This window comes from Panthera uncia, assembly GCF_023721935.1.
Source record: "Panthera uncia isolate 11264 chromosome A1 unlocalized genomic scaffold, Puncia_PCG_1.0 HiC_scaffold_16, whole genome shotgun sequence".
NCBI classification, from domain to species: Eukaryota; Metazoa; Chordata; class Mammalia; order Carnivora; family Felidae; genus Panthera; species Panthera uncia.
In genome coordinates this window covers 4956392-4979010 of record NW_026057576.1, presented here as the reverse complement: position 1 = coordinate 4979010, position 22619 = coordinate 4956392, and the positions used below count along the sequence as shown (strand labels likewise).

Genomic DNA, 22619 nt, shown 5'->3' with positions numbered 1-22619 from the left:
TCAGTCGGTTGAGCACCCACTTCAGCTCAGGTCGTGGCCTCGCGGTCCGTGAGCTCGAGCCCCGCGTCGGGCTCTGTGCCGACAGCTCAGAGCCTGGAGCCCGCTTTGGATTCTGTGTCTATTCTCTCTCTCTCTCCCTCTTAAAAAATAAACATTAAAAAATTAAAAAAAAAAAAATAAAGTTAGACTGTAGTATTGCCTCACTTTGTGAATACACTAAAACCCAGTGAATGTATACTTCAAATAGGTGAATTATGGGACATATAAATTATATCTCAGGAAAGCTGCTTTTTAAAAACGGATGAGTTGCATAATTACATTAACAAAGATTTAATTCACTGTACTTGGTCAATTCCATTTTGTATCAGCTTTTCCTACCCATCTGTAAATCTTCCACGATTCCTTATAGACACTGAATTAGTGGCCTACTTCCCAGTAGTGTTTTTAAACCCTCTCCGTAACTGGTTTATGATCCATTAGATCATCCTTAAACATCAAGGGCAAGTTTTCTTTACTGAATTCAAAACACCTTGGCCAAACTCATTAAGCCTTATAGTTCTATTCTTAAATAGTGACGTTGGTAAAATGATAATCAGAAGTTCCTTCAAAGTCGGGATTTGTTGATTCAGTGACTGCTCAGAACTGGATTTTTCTTCCTATTTCATTGGTTTCTGTAACACTGGGTTTTCGAAATCCAGTTAAAACCTGTGATTTGTTGCCTGAGAGAAAAAGAAAAATAGTTTAGACCGTATGGTGACAATTCTAATATTTGTTGCTGGACACCTGCTGAAGCACCTCATATACGTGAACTCATTTTCATCTTCACAGTCAACCTGTAGCATAGGTATTATCTCTTTTCCACTAACGCGGCACTTAAATAACTTGGCCGAGTGGTGGAGGGCATGGTTCCAACCCCTCTGCAGAGTAAGGTCCACAGTGGGTCCCTGAATTAACCCCTTTCCCACTGTAGTAATCACTCAGTTCGTAGATATTTATGGAGTCCGATCAAATGCTAAGTATTGAAGATACAAAAACAAACCAAAATAATAACCAGACAGGGCTCTTGTTCTGGGATCACAGAATCGAATGTGGGAGACGAATACCTCCTCGAGTGACAGAAGTATATGTGGTAAGCCTGTGTCATAAGGTCCAAAGTCCTCCTGGAGTGCAGAGGTGTATGTTCACTTTGCCAGAGGAGATGGGGAGGACGAGGACAGAGGGCACTGAGAGGCTAACCTCTATTCCAGGCAAAGGAAGCAGAGGGCAGGAAAGAACTTAGTAGCCTGGAATGGCCTCGGTGTGTGAGAGCAGCAGAAGAGCAGAAGAGGGCTTGGGAAAGTAGACGCCAGGCTTTGAGGGACCTTGCAGATTATGCTAAAGCTTTGGGAATAAAAAGTACCAGAGAGCATGGGTTTTACATAACCCTGTCTGCATTTCAAGGCGGTAACGAAGAATTCGGATGACTCACAGGGGTAAGACACAATGAAAGGGATGCCAGGTAGGAGGCTGTTGTAAGAACTGACACAGAGACTTTTTTAAAGAGAAACAAATTAACAATTTGCGGTTTCTTTCTCTTTTAGAGAGAAATGGCCCCAGGAGCGTGGTTAGTACTGTCTACAGCAGCACCGTCCAACAAATATAATGCAAGTCTCATATGTAATTTAAAAGGTAAATTAGAGGGGCGCCTGGGTGGCGCAGTCGGTTAAGCGTCCGACTTCAGCCAGGTCACGATCTCGCGGTCCGTGAGTTCGAGCCCCGCGTCAGGCTCTGGGCTGATGGCTCGGAGCCTGGAGCCTGTTTCCGATTCTGTGTCTCCCTCTCTCTCTGCCCCTCCTCCCCCGTTCATGCTCTGTCTCTCTCTGTCCCAAAAATAAATAAAAAACGTTGAAAAAAAAATTTAAAAAAAAAAATAAATAAAATAAAAGGTAAATTAGAGGGGCGCCTGGGTGGCTCAGTCGGTTAAGCGTCCGACTTCGCTCAGGTCATGATCTCACGGTCCGTGAGTTCGAGCCCCGCGTCGGGCTCTGTGCTGACAGCTCAGAGCCTGGAGCGTGTTTCAGATTCTGTGTCTCCCTCTTTCTCTGACCCTCCCCTGTTCATGCTCTCTCTCTGTCTCTCTCTCTCTCTGTCTCAAAAATAAACGTTAAAAAATTTAAAAAAATAAAAAATAAATAAAATGTAAATTAGATTAATTTAAATTAAAATTTAGGAGCCCCATTAAAACAAGACAAACACATGAAATTAAGATTTTATTTAACCTGATACATTATCATCTCAACATGAAATCAAAATAAAAATATTAATTAAATATTTTATTCTTTTTTCATGACAAGTCTTCAAACTCCAGTGTGGATTTTATACCTAAAAGCTTCTCAAATGCTAAATTTGCTTTGGAACTACTTGACCTGCATGTCGATTTCATAAAATTTACAATCAAAAAGTAGAATCGTATATCTAGGTTGTTCCAAACACCCTCAAGTGTTGCCCAATATGTAGTTGAACGTCCATTTTCGAATTTAAATTGATTCAAATGAAGATTTTAAATTCAGTTTCTCAGTCACACTAGCCATATGTCAAGTGCTCGGTAGCCACGTATGGCAAATGGCTACCATTTTGGGCAGTGCAGATTGAAATACTAATTCTGAACCAAGGCATAATGACTTACCACACTCTCCTCCTTGGCTTATCATAGGTGTTCACTAAATACGTTTGCTATTATCAGAGAGCATAGACTTGAAAAATAGAGAATCACTAATTCTAAACCAACTGCAAATAAAAGTGTATCACACGGGAGGAGTTCTTTTTGAAACCAAAAGGAATAAATGCTCAGCGCATTATTGTTTCGGGCTAAGTTATTTTAAAAGACCGTTTTTCTTTAGACCAATCCCTTGTTCAGCTACTGTAGAAAATGCACACTATGATTGGAAAGAATTATTATTTGTTATTAACACACCTACCAAATAGTAAAACACAAACAAATGAGTCCCATTATAGAACTTTAAGCCATGAAACAACAGGTCAGGAAACAGACACTGTGCAAGAAATTGACTAGCCCTCTGGCAGGAGCGAACTCATCTCCCCTGCCCCCTGCTGTCAGCTTCCCGGCACTGCAGAGCTCCACTTGGGGAGTCATTGCTTTCAAAGCGATGGTCGAAGGTCAGAAGCTTTCCGCAGCACTGAGAAACTTGCCAGATGATGAATAGGTTTTCCTTCCTAGTGATCATTTGAGTGGACCTGCCATCGTCACTCTCACATCTCTGTGAATGAGGAAGGCTGGGAGCCTGGCTCTCTGTGCGTTGGTTTCCCCATCACGGCCCTAGCGGAGGAGAGTGTAGAGAAGACCCGTATGATAGTTAGAGAGAAAGGTAAGGGACCAAGCCTGTGGGCCACAGAGCAAATGATGAAACTGGTGCAGCAGGTAATTCAACAAGCGAGGTGAATGTAAGAGAAGGCAGGGAGCAGTGGGGACGGGGGTCAATTGGAGGGTCAATGACACCTCTGAAAGGGGAAGTTCCCGGGGGGGGGGGGGGGGGGGAATCGCTGCTGCCAGATCTGTCTGCTTGTGTTTGTTCACAAATAAGAGATTGGGGATTTCGTGTAAAATCTGGTTTTTAAAAATCAGCACACATTCTGTGGACCAAACAGATCAAGTGACAGCTCCCTAGTTAGTTTGCAACCTCTGAACCTAAAGTTACACGAAGGTCAAAATCAAGAGCAGCATCCAAAAGAGAGTTCAAGTGAGAGCTAGTGAAGGACAGTTATTTTGAAGAAAGGGTAATGCAAACTACATCACAGACCAAAGAGAATACAAGTCACTGCTGGGATAAATCCAATCTAGGTCAGTTTATATCCGTATCAGGAATAAGACAGATTCAATACAATATGTACTCAAGACAATTAAGGTAAGGCCCTCTCTTTGGAACTGAACAGCCACATCAACCCTGGACTGCTATTGGGCCATCACAGGAAAGAGAAATAAACCATCTTGTTCAAGCCACTGTATTTTCAGGTCTCTTACTAAAGCAGCTTTGCCTATATCTGAAGTAATATGAGCCATGCAAACTAAGGAGATGTCCCTGCAAACAGAAACCCCCTGTGTTAATAGCAAAGAAATGTTAGGAGCTGAAATGGAAGAGTAACTGACTAGCAGATCAAGAGAGCTGACTTTCACCATGGTGGGGAAAGCTGAGAAGGAAGCTACTGATGACTGCAGGAAGAGGTGAAAGTGGGACTGAAAACAGAATTGGCCAAAAGCTTTAAGGGGTGAAAAAGGTCACTTCCAAACAGAGAGAAGGGAAACTGCTTTTTTAATAAGGCTTATGGAAACATGACTCTTTTAACTGTGTCGTGTGATTTTGATAAAAAATAAGAATTAAACATGAAAATAATAAATTCTGCTATATTCTCTTTTTTAGTATTTATTTTTTAATGTTTTATTATTTATTTTTGAGAGTGAGAGAAAGCAGAGCACGAGTAGGGGAGGGGTAGAGAGAGAGGGAGACAGAATCTGAAGCAGGCTGCGAGCCGTCACCACAGAGCCTGATGTGGGGCTCAGACCTGAACTGAAGTTGGATGCTCAATCCACAAGCCCCCCAGGTGCCCCTAATGTTTATTTACTTTTGAGAAAGAGCATGAGAACGGGGGGGGGGGGGGGGGGGGGGGAGGAAACAGAAGGTCCAAAGCAGGCTCTGTGCTGAGCACAGAACTCAAATTCACGAACTGTGCGATCATCATCTGTTGGACGCTCAACCAGCTGAGCCACCCAGGCGCCCCTCTGCTATTTTCAACAGTAAGAAATTCCCTAAACTAATAACTAAGTCAGGTAGAAGGGGATAATGATACACCAAAATATATAAAAATATATCTTTAAATGTTTACATATCATCAAAAATAGGAATGACTTTCAATGATACATCTTCAATTTTCTTTATATACAAATAATTTGAATTATATCTGTGTATATATACAGACACACACAGATACACACACTTCACGCACAATTACAGTTTTAGGGGGAAAAAATACAAATAAGACCACGTAGGATCAACACTGTGTAAGGAATCTAAAGTGGTAGTTTTTAGAAACTTCTTAATAGATTACTTAAAAAATAAGATAAAATGATTACATCAAACAAGGGCTCAATCTAGAAGATACAGTTAAAAGATAGTTTAGTTTTCATAGTGGCACCTATACAGTTCACCAAGTAAGATAAGAACTTGTCACTCATGTTGTTTATCTAAGAGTTGGTGTCCTTGAATCAAGTTCTCCCGTCTATCTAGGAGAAAAATTTTTAAAAAGAAAAAAAAAATGCACTGGCCACAGGGATTTAACTTTTCTTCTGCCTTCTGAATATGTGACAATACAGAATGCATTAAATTTGGAAATGACAGTGAGCTGAACGTGCCATCATTTGAAAATGAAGTTCTAAAAGACTTCACTTGAATGACACCAGGGATATCAGACTTTGAGTCTTAGCATCCTCACTTAGGACTTGCAGGACTTTGGGCAAATTAGCTGCTTCTCTCATCTCTAAAAGAGAAATGATCATATCACCTATCTTAATGTCACTGCAACTCTTTTCAAGGTCTGCCATTCTCCAATTACAGTCTGGCACCAGCCACCTAGCTGAATCTTCTAAAGACAACTTCATACAATTAGGAAGTTTTAATGGTAAACAAATACAAAAGACTACAAATTGTAAAACTTTAAACGTATTAGGGGCACCTGGATGGCTTAGTTGGTTGAGGGTCCAAATCTTGACTTTGGCTCACATCATGACCCCAGGGTCATGAGATCAAGCCTCGAGTCAGGCTCCATGTTGAACAGAGACCCTACTTAAGATTCTCTCTCTCCCCTCTCCCCAGCTCACATTCTCTTAAAAAACAAACAAAACAAAACAAAATAAAACAAAACTTAAACTGTCTTAATTCTTTTTTCCCTCTCATTGACTTCTCACTCTTTCCCAGAAGTCATTAAAAAAAAAGACCAATAAACTTGGGCAATTTTAAAACTTAAAATTTCTACTCAGCACAAAAATAAACCATAAATAGGTGAAATGATTAACTGCAAAACATCTGCAATACATAAGAAATTATTTTAAGTGCCATAATTTTCATTAAAAAGTTACATGGCTCCAAGAGTAAAGGTTTAAAATTGTTAATTTTCCCAAACATCTCTACAGATAGGAAGGGATTACATCCAAAGAGCTCTTACAAATAATTTTTAAAAGCTGGTTACTACCTACACAAAAATGTTGAAACTCATAAAGAAAATAAATCAATGAAACTGAATACCATTTTCACTGATCCTACCAAAATTATTTCTAATAGCAAAAAAAATATAAACAGTCGAAATATTCACCAAAAGAAACTGGTTATGAAACAGAGTGTGGACATACATGCTATGCAGTTATGAAGAAAAACAGGAACAGAAGAAGAGAAATTTAACAGAATCTTCCTCTGGAAAGTGAGGTATTTGTTGCTTTTTATTTTCTCCCTTTATCTTGTTCAAATGTAAAATTATCTTTAATTAAATAAATCTGTGGTTCTTCAAATTCAAATTGTTAATACTTCATTAAAAACAGGGGCTCCTGGGACTTGGGTGGCTCAGTTGGTTAAGCATCCGACTTCGGTTCGGTCGGGGTCATGATCTCAACTGTTCGTGAGTTCCAGCCCTGCCTCAGGCTCTGTGCTGAGAGCTCAGAGCCTGGAGCCTGCTCCAGATTCTGGGTCTCTTTCTCTCTCCCTGCTCCTCCCCCAAGTGTGCTCTGTCTCTCCGAAAATAAATAAACGTTAAAAAAAAAAAAAAAAAAAAACAACTAAAACAAAAAAAAAACCCAGGGGAGCCAGGGGGCGTGGCTCAGTAGGATAAGCGTCTTTGGCTCAGGTCGTGATCTCACCGTTAGTGGGTGGGAGCCCTACCTCGGGCTCTGTGCTCACAGCTCAGAGCCTGGAGCCTGCTTCTGTCTCCCTTCCTTTCTGCCCCTCCACCGTTCGTGCTCTGTCTCTCTCAAAAATACACACTTTAAAAAATTAAAAAAAAAAAAAATCCTATTCATTCACTGCTCAAAGCCACCTATTACAATTTTCTTGGGAGTTTCCCCGGGCCAAGTTAATTTCTCCTCCGGGCACTCAGTAATTTTCTTTGTATCTTTATCCTATCACTTAATAAAAAGCTCACATTAGAGTATGCTTACTTATAATCCTCAACTCTAGAAAAACAGCCTGGTCTTGAATTCTGGCCCATTCACTTACTAGTGACTTGTGCCTAATTTCTCATTTGTAAAAAAGAAATGATAGTACCTACCTCATAGGACTAAGGAGTAAATGAGTTCATGTATGGAAAGCTCTTAAGAGCAGGCTCTTGCCTCCGCTTAGCACTGATGTTAGCTAACATTACTGAGCACAGAAAATACCCCATTGCTATTTATATTCCTCTAAATTCCCAGCACTGACTTGCACACAGCAAATATTAACAAATGTTTTACTGAATTTAACCGACTTGCTACCAGGGGATTCAAAGGGTTGAGGACGACAAAAACAAGGTCTCTGCAAATTAAATTTACAGCCCGGTCTTCAGGACTGCGACCTTTGTGAGCCTGGTAGGTTTTTTGTTGTTCTTCATTGACAGATTAGGTAGCAGAGAAAGAGTGCATTAGACTGAGTAAAGTAGGAAGAGGCAAAAAAAACCCACATTTGGCCCAGGACCAACTTGTCCAGTAACCCCTACTCTTTCCTCAATCTGCTGCTGTCCCTCAGCACCCGACCTTCTCGCCCATTTCCATGGTCTCCTTGTGCCAGGTAAGGTTCATCTCTCTGTAAGGCAAGAAAAGGATCGAGTCTCACCCGTTCTGAGCATGTGGTGCTCTTGGGTTACAGCAGTCAGGCAAGCCTTCCTGGAAAAGCTTTCTTGCTAAACTTCTTACCTTCCGAAGATTCAGATAGTCCAAACTGCTCCCCCTTACCCTAAGGTGGGCAGACCGCCCCTCATGCTTCTCTATGAGCTTCTTCATAGGGAAGCAGTGGGAAAGGTGGCTCCAGAAGTCCCGCACCTGCTACCTCCTCACACAACACCCTCCCTAGGATGCCTCCCTCAAGTGCCAGAGCCCCTTGTACTTACCTTGCTTTGATCTATGGTTTATTGTATACCTGGAATTTTCCATATAAATCATGTAATGACATTACCTTGGGAGACTTTGAGGGCTTAGGCATGAAAATCAGCGTGCCATTCCTGTCACCGCAGAAAACCGCAGCTCCATGACTTGACAGACATGTGACCTCCAGTAAATTGCATAAAATAAGCCTCAGTTTCTTCATCTAGTAATTGGGAGTTTTCTGCTTTACAGGGTAATATCGAGATTAAACAGGGTAGGGTATATTAAGTTGCGAGTGTGGAGCCCAGAACAGACGTGTTACACACTCAATAAATGGGAGACACCTACAGGTAAAGGTGACTTTGTGAAGATTGAAATTAGGCCCTGCAGCTGAGATTTTCCAGGACACTGACCCCCTGTTACCAAGTCCCAGGGCTGTATCCCCTAAATAACTTCGTGGCGTGTGTTCCAAAAAGGACAGTGCAGCCAGGATTATGCGTGGCGAGACCAGGGCAAGGCACGGAGGAAGGGGATGTCAAAGCAAATGTGATAAATCATTCAAACCTAAGTATTTCACACATGAAAATCCCATTACAATATTTCTAAAAGCATTATTCAAATTCCCACAATATTTGAGATTAGTAAGACATTAACTTGGGTTTACTGTATCATCACAAAAGAACAGTTAACCTGCTTCTGTAATAACGTGAATGACCTTGTACCAAGTGCAGGATAAAAATCCACACTCAGAAATAAAACCAAGACGCAGTTAGTAAAAGCTTAAACAGGTATCTGATAAACACTGTAAAACCTTGCAGAAAGAATAAGAGTCCTAATATATGCACCTATCATGCCATACATATTAAGGTGTCAACTCTCCCCAGATCAGAATGGATTTCATTTGTATAAACCCAATCAAAATCCCAGTAAGATCTCTGAAAGAAAAATATGGGTACTCAAGCTTATCTTAAAGAGTAAGTGTCTGAAAATAGCCACCCCGCACAAAAACAAAAACAAAAACAAAAACAAGATGGGGCAGCTCCCCCATCAGGTACCAAAACAAAGCATCCAAGGACACTGATTACAGCAGTGGGGTACTGGTGCAAGAACAGTGAAACTCGCAAAGTATCAGGGGTTCATGCCATCCAAGTGCTTTATAGAAGATTCTATTATTAATACAACTACCCATCTTTATTATCCCCACTTTTCAGATGATAAAGCTTAAGCTCTAGAAAAGTGAATTAACTTCCCCAAGATCACACAGGTTCAAGGCAAGCGTCTGAACCCAGCTGACTCCAAGAGTCCAAACTACCTCATAAGAGAAACATTAACGTACATTATGTACAGAGAGCATTAAAAAAAAAAAAAAAAAAACAACCCTACTAAATAAAAATGGACAAAGGATACCAACATGCAATTACATTAACATGCAAATGGCTAACATATATATTAAAATGTTCAACTCACAAGTAGTTATTATGAGGATTGATAATATCTAGGGTTGCAAAGAATACTAGGAAATGGGTACTCATACATGCTGTAGAAGTGTATTATTTATACAGCAGTTTGGGGAGGCAATCTGGCATTAAAAAATACAATTTATATGCATTTTCAGCAATTCCTCTTCAAGGATCAATCCCAAAGAAACATTAAACATAAGAGCCACATACAGCTTTTTCTGTAAAACAGAAATACTGGAAAGAACCTAATTGCCCAACCACAGAAAATACTTTAAACAATTCATTGTACATCCATGCCACGGGATGGTACATAAGAAGTAAATTACATGCACTGACATGGAAAAATGTTGATGATCTATGGTTAAAGGAGAAAGAAGACAAATCAGAAAGTACACAGATTTCTTTTAACCCATTTGTTACAAAAAGAAGGACCTAAGAGAATGATAAATGTGAGAAAACTAGAGAGAGGAAATATTTATATGCATATGTTGAAAAGGGCCATTTTTTAAAGGGTTCGAAAGAATACACACCGAAATATGAAGAAAAGATACTCAGGGGGAAGAAAGTAGGATCAGGCCCTGGAAGCTGAAGGGGACTTTCACATTTTACCCAATATCCTTCTATCTTGTGTTCACTCTACAATTTTTCTAAAAAGCAAGATATATAAATTGGTAAAAACAAAACACTAAAAACCAATCACAGAGAATAAAAGAGCAATAATAAGAAAATTACATATTTAGAACAACTACTGACACCTATAAAGATTCAAAGCAACTGACACAATAAATTTTATTGTTTACATAATGATACGCTCAGGACAGAGTGAAGACATTGGAGACAATGACAACACATTAAACTCCTATCACAAATTGATCTGTTACAAATTTCCAGTGGCTCAACATATTAAAATGTATAAGATATAAAGAACAAAATTAAGAAATATAAATATTCAGATTTTTGCAGCACAATGCAATGTCCTTTAAAAAAAAAAAAAGCTTGCTATATTTGGGTATTTAATTCTGACAGTAATTCAAAACACAAAAATCCCACGTTTTCCTACCCTTCCCCAAAATCTGGATCTGGGGATTGCAGTTTTAGAGAAGAATGCAAAAATAAAAACTTCAGTGTTCCAAAACAAAGCATTTTCCTTATTTTAATGCATCAAGGCGCAAAAGTTTCAATTCCAAAAAGCCAATCACTGCTATATGCGGATAAATAAAACAGATTTAACAACACTTTAGTAATCAAACCCAACTAACATTATACTAAAAATATGTGTGTGTGTGTGTGTGTGTGTGTGTGTGTGTGTGTGTGTGTAATACCTATTTTAGAAAAAAAGGTGCCTTGGTGAAAACGATTCTGAAAATATTCACTTGATGCACATTATGTACAAAACCTTCTATATAAAAAATTATACTATTTTCAATGAAATTCCATGTTCACATCCCATTTGAAAACTGTACTTGAAAGATAAAGTAGGTCTACTTAATGGTTTCTGTGTGAAATCATAGCTAAGGCAGTTCTCTTTCCAAGGGCCTTCTTTTTCACCCACTCGATGTCACTAATACTAATATAGACAAATAGTGCACAGATGCAATCTGACATGCCTTATGTGTTTTTACCTGGAGCTCTGTTCACTGTTAAAATGGGGTAGTTTATAGTTGCTACAAAGAATACTTTTTTCTTAAAATATATTGTTTCTCTATTCCAAATTAAGCACTTACTTAAGACATTAAGAGGCTGATAAACCACTCCATTTGGTGTCAATATCAATAGCCCTATAAGAAAGAACTCTGTACTGGAATCGCTAGAAAAGTTTCCACTAAAGTAATAGTGCATCCTTCACCTGCATAGAATCAATTTGGCTTAATAGCTCTTTGCCCCCAGACATCAGTCTGGAGTTCAAATATGCTCTTGAAGGTTCATCTCGGATATGAGAAAACATCTCATACAGGCAAATGTGAGGGTGTATGGGGTAATAAAAGTTGTTAAAATCTGTTGGATGATTCTTACAGCACTCCTCATTCAGAGCAGCTGCTATGGAAAAGCCTGGGGGCAACGAAGCGGAGTTGGTCAAATATTTACACCAGTAACCATTTCATTAAGTCTGTAAGTAAATTAAATAACTGCAATGACCTGGTACCTCTAGCTCATCACTCTACAAGCACTGAGGCTTTGAAGCTTAAAAGGTGAAAAACAGAATACCCTTAGAAAAGGGGAACAAGTCTGAGGCAAAAGTTGTAGGTCTGTAAATATATATTTTATGTGAACACACAACTGTGTGTATTATTCTGTATATATTTACATACATATTCACAAGATGCCCTGCAGTGTAGTTCAAAAGGCCTTTATCAAGGAACAAACTGATTCTAGTATAGGACTTAAGAGTTCATACTATCTGTATAAGAAACAAATGTGCATATATTCACATCATGTAAACCTTATCAACAAAAACATTGCTATGACACTAGGTTAAATAGGCTTTACTTATCAGTGATGTAATCAGAACATTGCTCACACTGACCATCAAAAAATAACGAAAAATACACAACTGGGTTTCAAATTCACAAGAAAAAAAGATGTCTACCATGGCAAACAAGAACACAGTTCAGATTCCAGAGTAGGGAAAAATATCAAAACTTTATAAATCTCCTGGGATGCAATTTAATTACTGCATCAATTTTAGAAAAATAGACTCATAGAATGAACGATGCTGCTATGAATTCTCTCAACCACATCAACCCATATGTTTATCTTTTTCCTCTTTTGTTTCCAGCTGGAGGTTTCTTCAACTGAAGGAGTTGTCCTCCTGTTCCAAAACCTGCAGAGGCAGGATTGGACACCCCAAATGTCAAACCAGCTGATGCCGTGATGCCAGGATTGCTGAAGTTAAACCCAGATGTACTTGAGCTGCCAAAGCCTTATGTTTAGGGAAGAAAATATTCACATCAGAAGTTAAAACACAAAAACAAATATAAAGAATGGGGACAAGAGGTAAATTTCTAGCTAAAAGAATATATATTTATGAAAATAGCCAATATATTAGAACACTAAATTTGTAACATGGAATTTTATAGGAAAATAATTTAGCTAACAACTAAGAGGCACCTTTAGAGACCTAAGTTTAGTGACCCAAGCCAAGAGAAACCTTAGCACAAATAACTGAACTCTAGAAAACTTCAAGCTGCCGGATACTTTCCTGTTAAGTAGATACGCCATGGTGCCTTCCTTCTCAGCCGCTCCAGAAACATATTGTCAACATGTAGAAGATGGACCCACTCCTGTAATCCTAAGTCCTCCAAGAAGGCCTCAACCCATGATTTTCAGGACAATGAACACCCCAAAGAGTAGTACCCACTGTTCTGATTTTATAGGAACCCTTGCGTAACTAAGATCAAATGCTATCACTGCCTACTTTATTAATAGTACCGTATTTAGATTATAATCCCCATATCACTGAATTCTATTATCTTACTCTTTGGGAACTGTTGATTTTAAATACCACTTAATATTAAATGAAGTTGCTTTAAAATTCCCTCAATTTAAACACAGTAAGTATTGTGTCATTATTTTAGACATGCTACTTATCCCTAAACGTTATAAGTGAAGCCATTATTTACAAATATAGAGAAAATGGAGAAGAAATTTGGGATTTTCTACTAGAGGAGTCAAAAGATTACATACCTATTTCAAAAATGAACAAAGAACCCAATTAATCATCCATTATAAGAGTAGGACTTTTAAAACCAAAGGGACTTGCAACTAAAGAACATCTCTTTGGGAGAGAAATCATTCTCCTAAACAAATAAACACTGGGTTAAAGCTTTCACAACAATGGGACCATTTGTGTAATAATGAAGAGACTTGTTTAACCATAAAACTAGTCTATGGGTTCAAAAGAATCTCTACTTAGTTAAAAGAGGATATAATTACTTATTGTCTCAAACTAATAAGTCTTGTTAGAGATATTTCACAAACCTGACTTTTAGTTTCCAAGAGAGATAAAACTGTATGATTAGTTAGGCTTACACGCTTCATTGTGGGGGGTAGAAACTGAATCAGGGATTGCTTCTGGCTACTGGAAATAACAATCATTATACTTTTAAATTACATAATTTGCATCTTTAAATTTGCCTGAAATTCAGGCCAAAAACACACAAACCTGCACTAAGACTTCCTGAGGGTTTATTTGTTGTTCCAAATCCAAATGTGGAGGCCCCTGTGGTGCTGCATCCAAAACCAGAGCTAGCTCCAAATCCTAGTGAAAGGGTAATAGAGAAATATACAATGGTACGTAAAACAGAGATTAAAGGTTACTGACACGTAAAACCTAAAATTATCAGAGGTCTAATAAACACAGTGCTATTACACAAACCTGCTATTTACTCTTGTGCATCAGACTTCTGAAGAATCAGATTAATTCTGAAATGAACATTTTGATCTATTGAGACTAAGTTTAAGACCCATCAGTAATTTTTATACAGAACAAGCTACAAAGAACAAGATCGTATTAGTATTTTCTCTCCCAGATTGACTAGAAATTTTAGTGACCACTGAAATATGGTGTTAGGTCAAACAGATATAAACACATCTACTTAGGGATATTTCATTTTGGGAAAAAAAAAACAAACTAAATTCATAAGTAAGCGTGACATGCACAAGAATTTAAACACCAAGTACCATAAGACAACTTTTACTCTGCTTTTTACCAAAACCTTTTCACTTAAGAACCTTCACCATTGAAAAACTGCATAATTACAAAACGGTTAATCACATTAAATCTACTCAGCAACACAGGCTCCTGCCACATACCAGCCGATTTGACAATTGAGAAATTTCGAGTGGGAGATCATTTTTCTTTCTTAATAGTACTAGTCATGATTTAAATACAAACATATTTTTCGTCATATGAAGTTCAAGAGATTCTGCTAAGTACTTAAAGACTTGTCTCCATTCTCCTCAAAGTCAAGTGATCTAAAAATAAAATTCAAATTCTTCTTAGGCTACTCTGCAATAGTCTATCTAAAATAAGGAGTCTGAGACAGTATTATAGCCTATGACGCTAAGAAATATGATGGCAAACTGGATTATAGATTATAGGAAATATGCTGTCTACTATAATTCTAGTAATTCCAATAGAGTTTACTATATTAAGTAACCTTGATTGCTCACAGACTTCCACTCTTATGATGATGTATTTTAGTGGAAATAATATATTCATTATATGACAATATGCTTGTCAAAATACATTCTACTGTCAAATACCCATACCACAGAACTGTGAATACATTTATATGTAGCATGATGATTGGCAGAAGACTTACCTTACTAGAGTTAACTTATAAAACTATTAATTGTTATGTATACAAGTATGCATAAAGGCAGCTATGCCAAAAATGCTTAGCAAAAGACAGAAGCTGAACTGTCCAATTTATAATAAAATTATTTTCTCACCTAAAGTGTTCATTTACAGAAAAAGAAGATAATGATTAGATGTCCAGAAGCAGTTTGGACTCTAAAATGATGTGATTAAGACTACTGGTTTTTTTTTTTTAAGTTAAATTTATTAAAACTAAGTAATTTGCAAGTTCATATTTTAGCATATTGCTTTGAAAATATGAACATCCCTACCAATTAATTTTACTATTCTTTTTTTATTTACTATTCACTGAAGATGAAATGATTTAAGTTCTAATTCTAATACTAAAAAGCACTGATTATGTTTGGAGAGCTGTTTTTGCCAGATGGAACCTTAACTACCAAAATAGCAGACCCTCTTAGAAATTTTTTACATGCTAGTATCAATTCAAATGTATAATAGTCCAAGGCAATATTAGAAAAGTTAAAGTGTACCTCCAAGGTTTGAAGAACCTAAGCCACTTGACTGCAAGCCAGTGCCAATACCTGAGCCGAATGGTGTTCCAAAACTAACTCCCAGAGATGGCTGTGGCCCTGGTAAAAAAAAAAAAAAAAAAAAAAATGGGGGGGAAAAAAAACAAATTTGCCTTACTCTTTCAAGATTAAAATTTCTTTATGAAATTATTTTTAAAATAAACAGTGATTAATTTTAACAAATTCTATTTGCTAAAAGCCAGTTTTCAGGTATCTCCCCAGCCTGATTTACCTAACCAAAAAAAAAAAGTTTTTAAGTAACTTGTTCACACTAGACAATTAAAAGAGGCTTAGCACATCGAAAGATGTTATGTTAACCTACTAAATAATTTGAAATCTTTAATGTATTGTAAATTATAGTTCTTTTGGTTTTCTTTCTAAAATGATTTTAGATCTCCCCACTTGTTTTCTGATAAAATTAGTTGGTGTAATCAGTAAAAGGTTTTTACTTTTTTTTTTAAAACAAGCTCCTCATCGTTAGAGTCAAGTCTCAACTGATCAGAGACTGACGCTAACGTGGCAAAACTATCATGTTACTTCATAAGAGTAAGTACCAAAAAAACTAGGCATTTTTTATACGAAATATAAATGATATATACAATAAGTAGATAAAAAACAAGACAATGTTTTATTTCATTAAATTTATTGTTCATTTTAAAGCAAATCAATTACACAGTAACATGACAATTCCAACTTGTTCACAAAAAGTGATAATTGAGTCTATTATTAAGCTCTGCTACATTACACCACTTATCACCTGATTAAATAAGATAATGAACATTTACAAAGGCACCGCTGTGTACCTTGACAGATTCAATACATTCAAGATTTCAATTCAGAAGTTTCTTTCCAACATTTTGGAAAATGTACTCAGATGCAGAACAATTATTAGTCATCCTTTTCCCATTCATTAAAGATTTTGTCTGAGTCTGTTTGGCAAGAATAGCATCAAACTTACTAGCCTCTCTTTTTTTAACTACTTTTTCTTTAACTAAGCAGAATACAAAAATCTAAAAATCTCTCATTTGATAAATAATTTATGAAAATTATTCAATAAATCTCATAGTACAATCTTCAGTCTTGTCTTTTTCAAGCACAGTGATCAGTGCATCTCAAAGTTGAGGGAACTGCCAAACTAATATACAGATTGAAATTTAAACTCTTCGAAAAAAATCAAAGCCTTCAAGTTGTTCAATGAAGAATGAGGTTTGTATATTCAAAAGGTAGTGTACAATTACAAAGCATTAAAAAAAAAAGAAAAAGAAAAAGAAAACCGAGGAACTATATTTTGCTACCCTAGGACAGAAACTGGACTTTTCAAATAGCTTCTACCCAGAAAATAAAAAGTAAGAACTAATAGCAGCCAGAGTTCTTATACTACTATGAAAAAATAAATTAAAAAAGGATTTAAATTTTTACATCCAGTTTGAGATCAATTTGAGAATAAAATACCTGCCTAGCAGCTCTTTTGTAAAATGTTACTATAAGAAAAAGAAACTAAGCATATTACTTTCTTATTTCTAACAAGAATAATACGTAGAAAACACACGTCCAGTTTCTTTAACACTGAGAGACTTAAGTGTCACATGTTTATAGGAGGCACTGCTGGTGGAAGGCCCTAAAGAACAACGCACACCACAGCCCTCAACCCTAAAAGTCGTTAAGAGTTACTCAAATAACATGCTTTTTGTTGTGTGTGGGTCTGTTTTTAAGAGTAACCCTAATCATCAATATTCAGAATATAGGTCATCAAGAACTCTGACAATGACAAGACTTTCCATTGCACAACAGGTACATGATACTTTGAGTTTTGTACCTTCACACAAATTCTGAAGGCAACATCATTTATAAAACTAGTAGGCAAATGTATAACATTTTTTAATATCAAAAACATGATAAATATCTCCCACGCCAAAGTATTAGCATATATTACACTCTGGCCACCATATAAATTAGTTTCACTATTAGAAAGCAGAATCTAAATCCTTCAGGCAAAAGTCACGTAAACAATTCAAGAAATCTGTTTCAAAATCTGAATAGTCATTCAATGAGAGGCTTAGTTCCATAAATAAAACCAAGTTAGTAGTAATATATCCCAATAATTGCCCAAAGTGAAATCTTCACGTAGAGTAACATTTTACAAAAGTTACCGGATAACATATTCACACACAACAAAATCAAGTTCAGCACTGTAATTCATATTTTCCAGAATAAATTCTACTTTCTTAAAAGTAAAACTGCATTCACAGGAAAAGGACTAAAGTGCTAAAATTTTTTGATAATTTTCAATAATTACTCAAAATATCTAATGTCATTAGTATGATTATTCCTAGGTCATATTTTAAAAATAATTTTTTCTTAAAAACAAAAAATGCCTTTTCCCCCAATCTGAAAAAGTTTACTTACTGATTTAACGGGGAATGTTCCTTTGGTTGTTAAATACAACAAAACCAGAAAACTACAAGAAACTAAAATGAAATACTTAACGTTTCCTATTTAACACTACATCTTAAATGTCCAAACCTACACTAAAAGCTAGAAATTAGGAACTCTAACAAAATGTCTCAGCTCTCCTTAAAAATAGCAGCTAAGTCACACGAGAATAGTCTTCTTATGTAAACATCAAGAACTTTTTTAAAAGTGTCAAAACACAACAGCAAAACTTAATCCCAGTACGTTAGCTTAGAACAATCTATGCTAGGTTAAAATTATATTGGTAATCCTAATGTAAAATGTCTTAAGCTTTTTAAGAGGCTTCAAAAGCACTGATGGACAAGTGTACTCAAGATCTACTTATGTGTAATTTATCCATGTTCTGATGCTTATTTCACACATAATTAGCCCGCTGGTTTTCGTCAGTTTTTTCTTCAGCCTTCAGAAACAATAACCATAAATCACGCAGGCCTGAGACCTATTATATTTTTTTCACTTAAAAACACCAAAGTTAAGAAGTCACTTAAACCCATACCTCCACCTCCAAGAGAAACCACCTTCAGAAGGTGGCAGCCTAAGAAAGCTGTCTGCATTTTTTATATTAATGAAGAATCCATATGCAACTAAAAGCAAAACCCCTGACAATTCAAATCTTGCACATCAACAGTGATACATAAAAACAGCACACAAGCCTTACCTAACTGAATCTAGATGGTCTTTAAAATTATTTGCACTTAAAAAGCAAAAGATATCCTCAAAGTCACAGGACACAAAGATTAAGTCACCGAGTGAATACAAAGCACAATATTTCTCAACAGGCTGTAACTCATCAAAGCGGTCTGTATCTAGGAGACCTCATCCGTCTCGCTGCAGTGGTGACAGGACTGAAATAACGAACATTCTGACTACAAGACGCGTAAAGGAATGCACTATATGGAGCTGGGAAGGCCTTCGAGAAACAGAAGACAAAAAGCAAAATTTTTATTACTACTGTTTAACTTCTCAGTTCTAAAAATCACACAACTCCAAATGTAAACGGGGAAGCCCTCATACAGGCTTCACAACTGCAGGGGGCCGCAGCTGCCCTGAAGCCTGGCAAAAGTCACAGAGGAAATTAAATGAGCAAAGGCTCCGCAAGATGATCACTCTAAATTAAGCCAACGTTCTCCATCACCACGGAGAGCAAACACCATACTCAGCTCACTGTTTACCTTTGTACCCTCGGAGCCTAGCATATAGTAGGCACTCATATTTGTAGAATGAACATACATCTTCATATGTCCATGAGCATAAAACGTATGAGTGAAAACCTACAAACCTCTCAAGACTGTCTACATAAAGGAATTAAAAAACAAAAACCAAAAAAAAAACCCAAAACACAAAATGTAACAACCCTGACAAGTGGTTTTGCTTCAAATTTAGCTGTATACCACAGAATATAAAATTCACTTATCCCATGACATTTTAAATAACTGACTTTTTTATTTTATTTATTAAAATGGAAATCCCTTATGTTTTAAAGGACACTTAACCAAAACCCATGCTTATCTGATCTTTTTTAGGATTAATATTGGCTCTGAAAGGTAAGTTGGTACTATGTTGGCTTGATTAGCTGGTTAAATAATCATGAGAACTGATAATCACAATTATGGGACTGATTCCTATACTGAATCAGTATGATTACCAAGTCAGTATAGGAATCAGTTCCATAATGACTTTTTTCCTCCGTAACTCGAGAATGGAATCCTACACTCCAGCCACGGAGAACTAGTAGATAGCGCCACTATGAGCCACTATTCACACGGGTCCAGCCACGGAATGTGGAGGATTTGGCATAAACCAATCACCAGCCATTCACTGACGGTAAGTCGATTCTGGCATCTCCAAATGTGAAGAACAATTTTTAAACCGCCAATAGTGAAAACCAGAGAATGTTTCCCTAGTAGAGGCAGCCTGAATGCAATCTAGGTATGTCTGTTTTTTTCATTTTTTTTTTTTACTTTTTGTATTGTAATTTACTCTTGGACTATATGGAACTCTCAGAAAGACACATGCTATAGGATAATAATAAGGATTACTCAAAAATTTCTGAATGAATAAAAAAAAAAATCAATATCCATTAAGACTGTATTTTCTCTGTCATACTTCAAGCCTGACAAAAAGGAGACTGTAGGAGTAAAGATAACAATCTCCCAAAGACACAGGACCAAACTCCACACTGCAGAACTAGACCACAAAAAATGTTTCTTTTGTCAGAAGTGGAATTAAACCAAGGACTCAAATTATCTGCTTTCTAGTATCTCACCAATTATTTTCATCATCTGCCCAGCTTTCCCAGTTCATACTTCTTAATGTGCAATCCAGAGCATCTCAAAACATCTTTTTCCTGCTCCTGCTACTGTTCTGTTCATTCTGAAAAGGTACAAATAATTCTAGCATGTACTTTCGTCCGAATTTGGTTAAAAGAACCTGTACTGTTTCTAGTCATTATACATAAAAACAACCAACTGATCTTCAACACACCTTCAGTCATAAAAATGTACTTCATCCTAAATGTGGGTACTCTGTAATCACTATGTATGAGGAAACAAGAATGCACCATCTATCAGTATCATATATGAGAAATGCAATAATGGCTGAATTAGCTTTGACTTTAAAACAATAAATGATACAATCACGATTTTAGAACGTGTTATTCTTAAATGTAATTCGGTAGTGAAACACCATGTTCTAAAGGGTATTTATAGCAATACAGCAAATAACATTAAGTAATTCACAATATTCAGTATCTAACTGATGAATAATTATTGCTAAGACTACCCTGCATTTTTTATCAGGTATATGTTTATAATTGTGTCCATCATAATTTTTAGATTATACTGGAATAGCTACTCATAGAAATTTTTCAGTGCTAACACAAAAGGAAGACTTATAAAAATGCACATAAATGTTCTGCATTTTAACAGTAAGAAGCTATAACTTGAATGCATTCAGACCTGTAGCAGGCTGTTGCTGCTGTGTAAGAGTTGCAGCCATGGCAACGGCTGCCGCGTTTGGCATGTTGCTGAAAGGGGTGGGTCCGGTAGTAACTCTGGGTGCGTTCTGCCACTTCTTGGCTTCTGCTCGCCTGGCTTCAAACACATCTACAGCATCTCCCAAGAACATTTTCCTGTAGCCAAGGTACTGTTCTTTTAGCACCTAAGGGAAAGAAAAAAGAAAAGGTTAATCAATCAAGTTCTGTGTTGAATCTGGTAATACGGGAATAATCTAAGTAGGAAATAAGAAGATCAAAGACATTGCCAATGCTATACATTCCCCCTAAAGGGCAAATCAAAGTGCTACTAATGCATGCAATGTGAAGTGATGCATGCAAGCTCTAACGCTCTCTTGAGTATTTTCTTCCCTAATTTTGTCATGTCTTTACAATAAACTGCCTAAAACATTCTGGCTCCACGAAGCCTCTTTAAAACGAGTTAGCTAGTAACATCTAAAATTCCACTTTCAATATTCTAGTTTTTCACGATTGTTGCCCCCTCCAACATCCAACCTCTTGATAACTTTTAGATGCAAAAAGCTGAAAACATGTACTACATATGTATGTGCTAAATGCCTTCTTTAAAAGGCCTGGGTGACACGTGTTAAAATAAGTGACTTCAGCAGAGACAGCTTGGAGGGTTTAAAAAGGGTTTTCACTTTATCAATATTGTTTGACTATTTTACCACGAGAATGACTCATGTTGAGCTTGCATAACCAAACGAGGAGGGGGAGTGAGTTTATAATTTCAGAGTAAGAAAGAAAAATTACCACGTTCATCAAGTGGGCTCGTTCACCCAATGCAGCATCTGCCTTGATTAAGGCCATTAACTCACATCAGAATTATTAGATACTTTCATTAAGGGTTTAATCAAATTTTGATCAGTTTTAAACAACTTTTTAAAAAGATGTAGGATTTTCAGATTTCCTACCATTCTCAGCAGTAATGTCTTTTTGGTCTTAACAGGTAGAACACTTAGAAATCTTACTGCTATTTATAGTATTTAAAAGTCATCATCCCCTTTTGTGTGGATGTCAGTATTTGATGTTCTGGTTCCAGACTTTCCTACCTCTTTAATGTACTGAAGCAGGCCTGCCAAGAACTGAAAACTGGGGAAAATGCAGTCAGAAGTGGAGTATGTGATGTCAGAAGAATGAGTTTTATTAGAAGTGATCTCCCCCTAATCCGTCCTCTTCTGTGTAACTATATGAATATAGCCATACAATGTTTGGCATTAGTAGTCCATCACTTTGTTCTGCTTCAGACACTGGAAAATAATCACCTGCCTTAGAGACTTGAAAGACAATTGGTTTAAGGAGAGAAAAGAAAAAAAGAACAGCTATCAGCCTTGATTTATATAGTTAATTGATAAAACGTCCAGTTTTGTTAATGTCCTTGGGGCCTGGCTGGCTCAGGTAGTTTAAACCTGCTTCAGCAGATTATCTCATGAAAAACAATACAAAAGGAACAAAAATTAAAAAACGACCTCCTGTGAGATTTCTGTAAGTAAATGAAGCTAGAAATTATACTTTGGTCACTAAATGCAACTGAAAATAAATGGCAAATCTGATCATGGAACATTCTTTGGTTCCTGGGAATCTATATTACAATGTACATTACTAAAAAACAAAAGAAAAGAAAGAGAGAAAGAGAGAAAGAGAAAGAAAGAAAGAAAGAAAGAAAGAAAGAAAGAAAGAAAGAAAGAAA

General features: G+C 36.8%; 1 protein-coding gene across 2 annotated transcripts in view; it reads right to left on the bottom strand.

The window, feature by feature from the left end:
* Positions 1–492: 492 nt before the first annotated feature.
* NUP58 (nucleoporin 58) overlaps positions 493–22619 on the bottom strand; it is a 49813-nt gene continuing 27686 nt past the window's right edge. The window contains exons 12-15 of one of the 2 annotated variants that reach the window (XM_049646738.1): positions 20874–21075; positions 15406–15504; positions 13715–13810; positions 493–719 (exon numbers count right to left, since the gene is read on the bottom strand). In XM_049646738.1, the coding sequence (XP_049502695.1) occupies positions 637–719; positions 13715–13810; positions 15406–15504; positions 20874–21075 (480 nt within the window). In that variant the 3' untranslated portion in view covers positions 493–636. Of the gene's footprint in view, positions 720–10310; positions 12473–13714; positions 13811–15405; positions 15505–20873; positions 21076–22619 lie in introns of those variants that run through there. The other variant, XM_049646737.1, reaches the window with a different exon arrangement.